This window comes from Hipposideros armiger, unplaced genomic scaffold (assembly GCF_001890085.2).
Source record: "Hipposideros armiger isolate ML-2016 unplaced genomic scaffold, ASM189008v1 scaffold_595, whole genome shotgun sequence".
NCBI classification, from domain to species: domain Eukaryota; kingdom Metazoa; phylum Chordata; class Mammalia; order Chiroptera; family Hipposideridae; genus Hipposideros; species Hipposideros armiger.
In genome coordinates this window covers 1063429-1066220 of record NW_017731945.1, presented here as the reverse complement: position 1 = coordinate 1066220, position 2792 = coordinate 1063429, and the positions used below count along the sequence as shown (strand labels likewise).

At 29.1% G+C, this 2792-nt stretch overlaps 1 protein-coding gene across 1 annotated transcript in view; it reads right to left on the bottom strand.

The window, feature by feature from the left end:
* DST (dystonin) overlaps nt 1-2792 on the bottom strand; it is a gene marked incomplete at its 3' end in the record, with an annotated part of 435221 nt that overhangs the window by 122306 nt on the left and 310123 nt on the right. Inside the window, exon 30 of the mRNA XM_019624589.1 lies at nt 2477-2575. Coding sequence (XP_019480134.1) covers nt 2477-2575 — 99 coding nt within the window. The remainder of the gene's footprint in view (nt 1-2476; nt 2576-2792) is intronic.

The window sequence follows — 2792 nt, the reverse complement described above, 5'->3', positions numbered from 1 at the left end:
ATTGAGAAGCTCTGGGTAAATTTCAATAATTAAATTAACATTACAGACCATACATCTTAGTTTGCTTCCTCTCATTTCTTGATCCCCAATAATTTTGACAAACCTTTCAGTTGTTTCCTTTGCTAACCTAAATACGGTTTATACTAAGAATCTGTATAAAACAAATCTCATCACACTCTGTAATATTTAGTGCTCTGTTTTCTTTATTTTGTTATCAGGGTCAACTCTTAGTGATACTGAGCATTTTATCTGCTTAAATATTAAATTTTCAATATTTTTTTCAGTAGTTGATTTCTAATAGGTTCTTTCTCAATTCTTTATCAAACCTCGTTTAAACTTAGCTATTGCTAAGAACTTTTGAGCTTTTTTTCTTAGGTTCTAAGGTTTAAACCATGTTCTAAACCATGTTCTAAGGTTTAAAAAAAATGAAAATTCTCTTGGAGAAAAATGTTTGTTGTTGAGCCCTCAGTATCTTAACTGAAGTCATTTTACTATTGTTGATAATCTTACGTTGTCTAGATAACGTTGAATTTTTTAGCAAATACTAGAAAAACTACTATAAATAATGTAATCCTATTGATTTGCTTTCCTGTAGATCTCAAACTTATTCATACAAAAATAACTTCCTCAAATTTTCTCTAAATTTTCCCCAAGGAGACATGTTATCCTTTAATCTCAGCAATTAATACTTAATATATTTTACTCTCAACATAGAAACTCTCTTTATCCTAATATCCATTACAGATATACCCTACTTACATTTCTAATTTAGTATTATCTTCTGAAATTCACTTGTATTCCTTTTTGATTTAATGTTTGTTAATGGAAAATTCTATTCTCAGCCCAAGATTTCTCTGTGGGGCTTTACAGACTCAGCTTCAGAAACACTACTGCTCTTTGGACTGTAAAAACTGAGCTATATATTTTTAATAAGACATTCCATTAATAAGATTCTTAAGTGGTGAATTTTTATTCATGAATTTTTTAAATGCATTTTAAATTATAGTCTTCACATTTTCCATAAACTATATGGTTTTGCCTTTGAAGTCACTATAATTCTTTTACATTTCAAAGGATAATAAGCATAATTTGTATATATTCAAGCTTTGTGAATTATTGTTTGGTTTCAATCAACTTTAGTATTTCTACCTCATCAGATACATTGAGCTAAGTGGCTCATATATGTGCAATTAGATACATGCTATAAGAAAGGATGAGGGCTTAAATTATTTTATTTTACATTAAGTACTAGACATATAATTTAAAAGACCTATATACCGTTTAAAATGGAATTGTTTCTCTTAAAAAGTAGAAATACTTTTTAAAATATGGATATTCTTTCATAGTGAGAGGTGTATGCCAATTATTTGGATGGTCACAAATATTCTGGTTCTCCTTTCTAAGCACAAAGGAAGCTAGTTATAAAGACTTGCAATTAGCTATGTTAGTGATTTAGTTGCAGAAAACTATTAACACTGAACAGACTAAAATAGTTTACAAAAGCAGTCACAGTTTTAGAAACAGAAAATAACCTCTGCTATTCAGCATTTAGTACTGTTTTGTTTCTCTCGTTATACGAAATATAACATCGTCAGAATTTCAACAATATAATTTAAAATGGCTAATGCCCCGCAATTTACTAATTTTAGCATTCAGTCTACTATTTTTGTCTGTTCTGAGGTTAGAAATAAAAAGCATATCAAGATAACTGAGCACAGAATAATCCCTTGAAAAGTGTATACAATAGCATTTTATGACAATATATTTTCATAAATAACTCCTTACTCTATTTCTGAATATGTTTTTAAAATGCAGAATCCAAGCCACAGAAGTCCTCCAAATTAGAACGGTACTTAAACATATATACTATTATCTTTTCGGCAAAAAATAAAAACAAACAAAAAAACACAATTCTTAAAAAGTACTATCATTTTGTACAAACACTTACTACTGCTAAATTAATGGCTTTTGTTTTAAATCCTGGAAGATGTAAATTAATTTAAAATGCATAAAACAAATGTGTTTATGTAGTATTTCTATAGTCATCATAAAATTAGTAACTATACTTCAAAGAGGTATACTTCTCAACTGTGGGAAAACTGAAAAAAATTCTGCCAATGCCAACATTTCATATTTAACAGAATCATTTAAGACATTAACCCTATCATATCAGAGTCCTAGAATGAAAATAAAAAATATTTTTCTACGTGAGAAAAATATTAAAAACAAGTAAAAAAACCTGGGCCTCTACTCTTTTTCATTGTAATTTTATAATTAAATTATGACTTATATATCAGCTATCAACCATGGAAATTTATCATGAAACCTTGTTTATTTTCCCAAAACATACTATTGGGTTGTTGGAAAAGTCATGACGCATTTTTGCAATGAAAAACATAGAAAAAATACGTCATGACTTTTCCAATAATCGAATATATACTTCCTTCTTAGTTAGCTGTTCATAGTTAATGGTTACCTCTTCCTCTTCCAGTCTCTTCAATGAATCACCAGCAAATTTAATATATTGTGTCATGAGAGTGAGCAGAGCAGTATACCGCGTCCGTAGGTCCATGAACTGCAAGTGAGGAAAAAATAATAACAACATAATCTCCAGTTGCCTTAAGTGAGTAGAATAAAATGTTAAGTAATGATTACAATATTAACTAGGTTTTGTGACAGCAAAGTACACAACTCCCCAATAATGGTACCCAGGTAGAAATAGGCTTATTACTGTTGTGCAAACCATACTAAATGACACTGCTCTTTCAAATTTAATCAGGAAGTACTTTTAT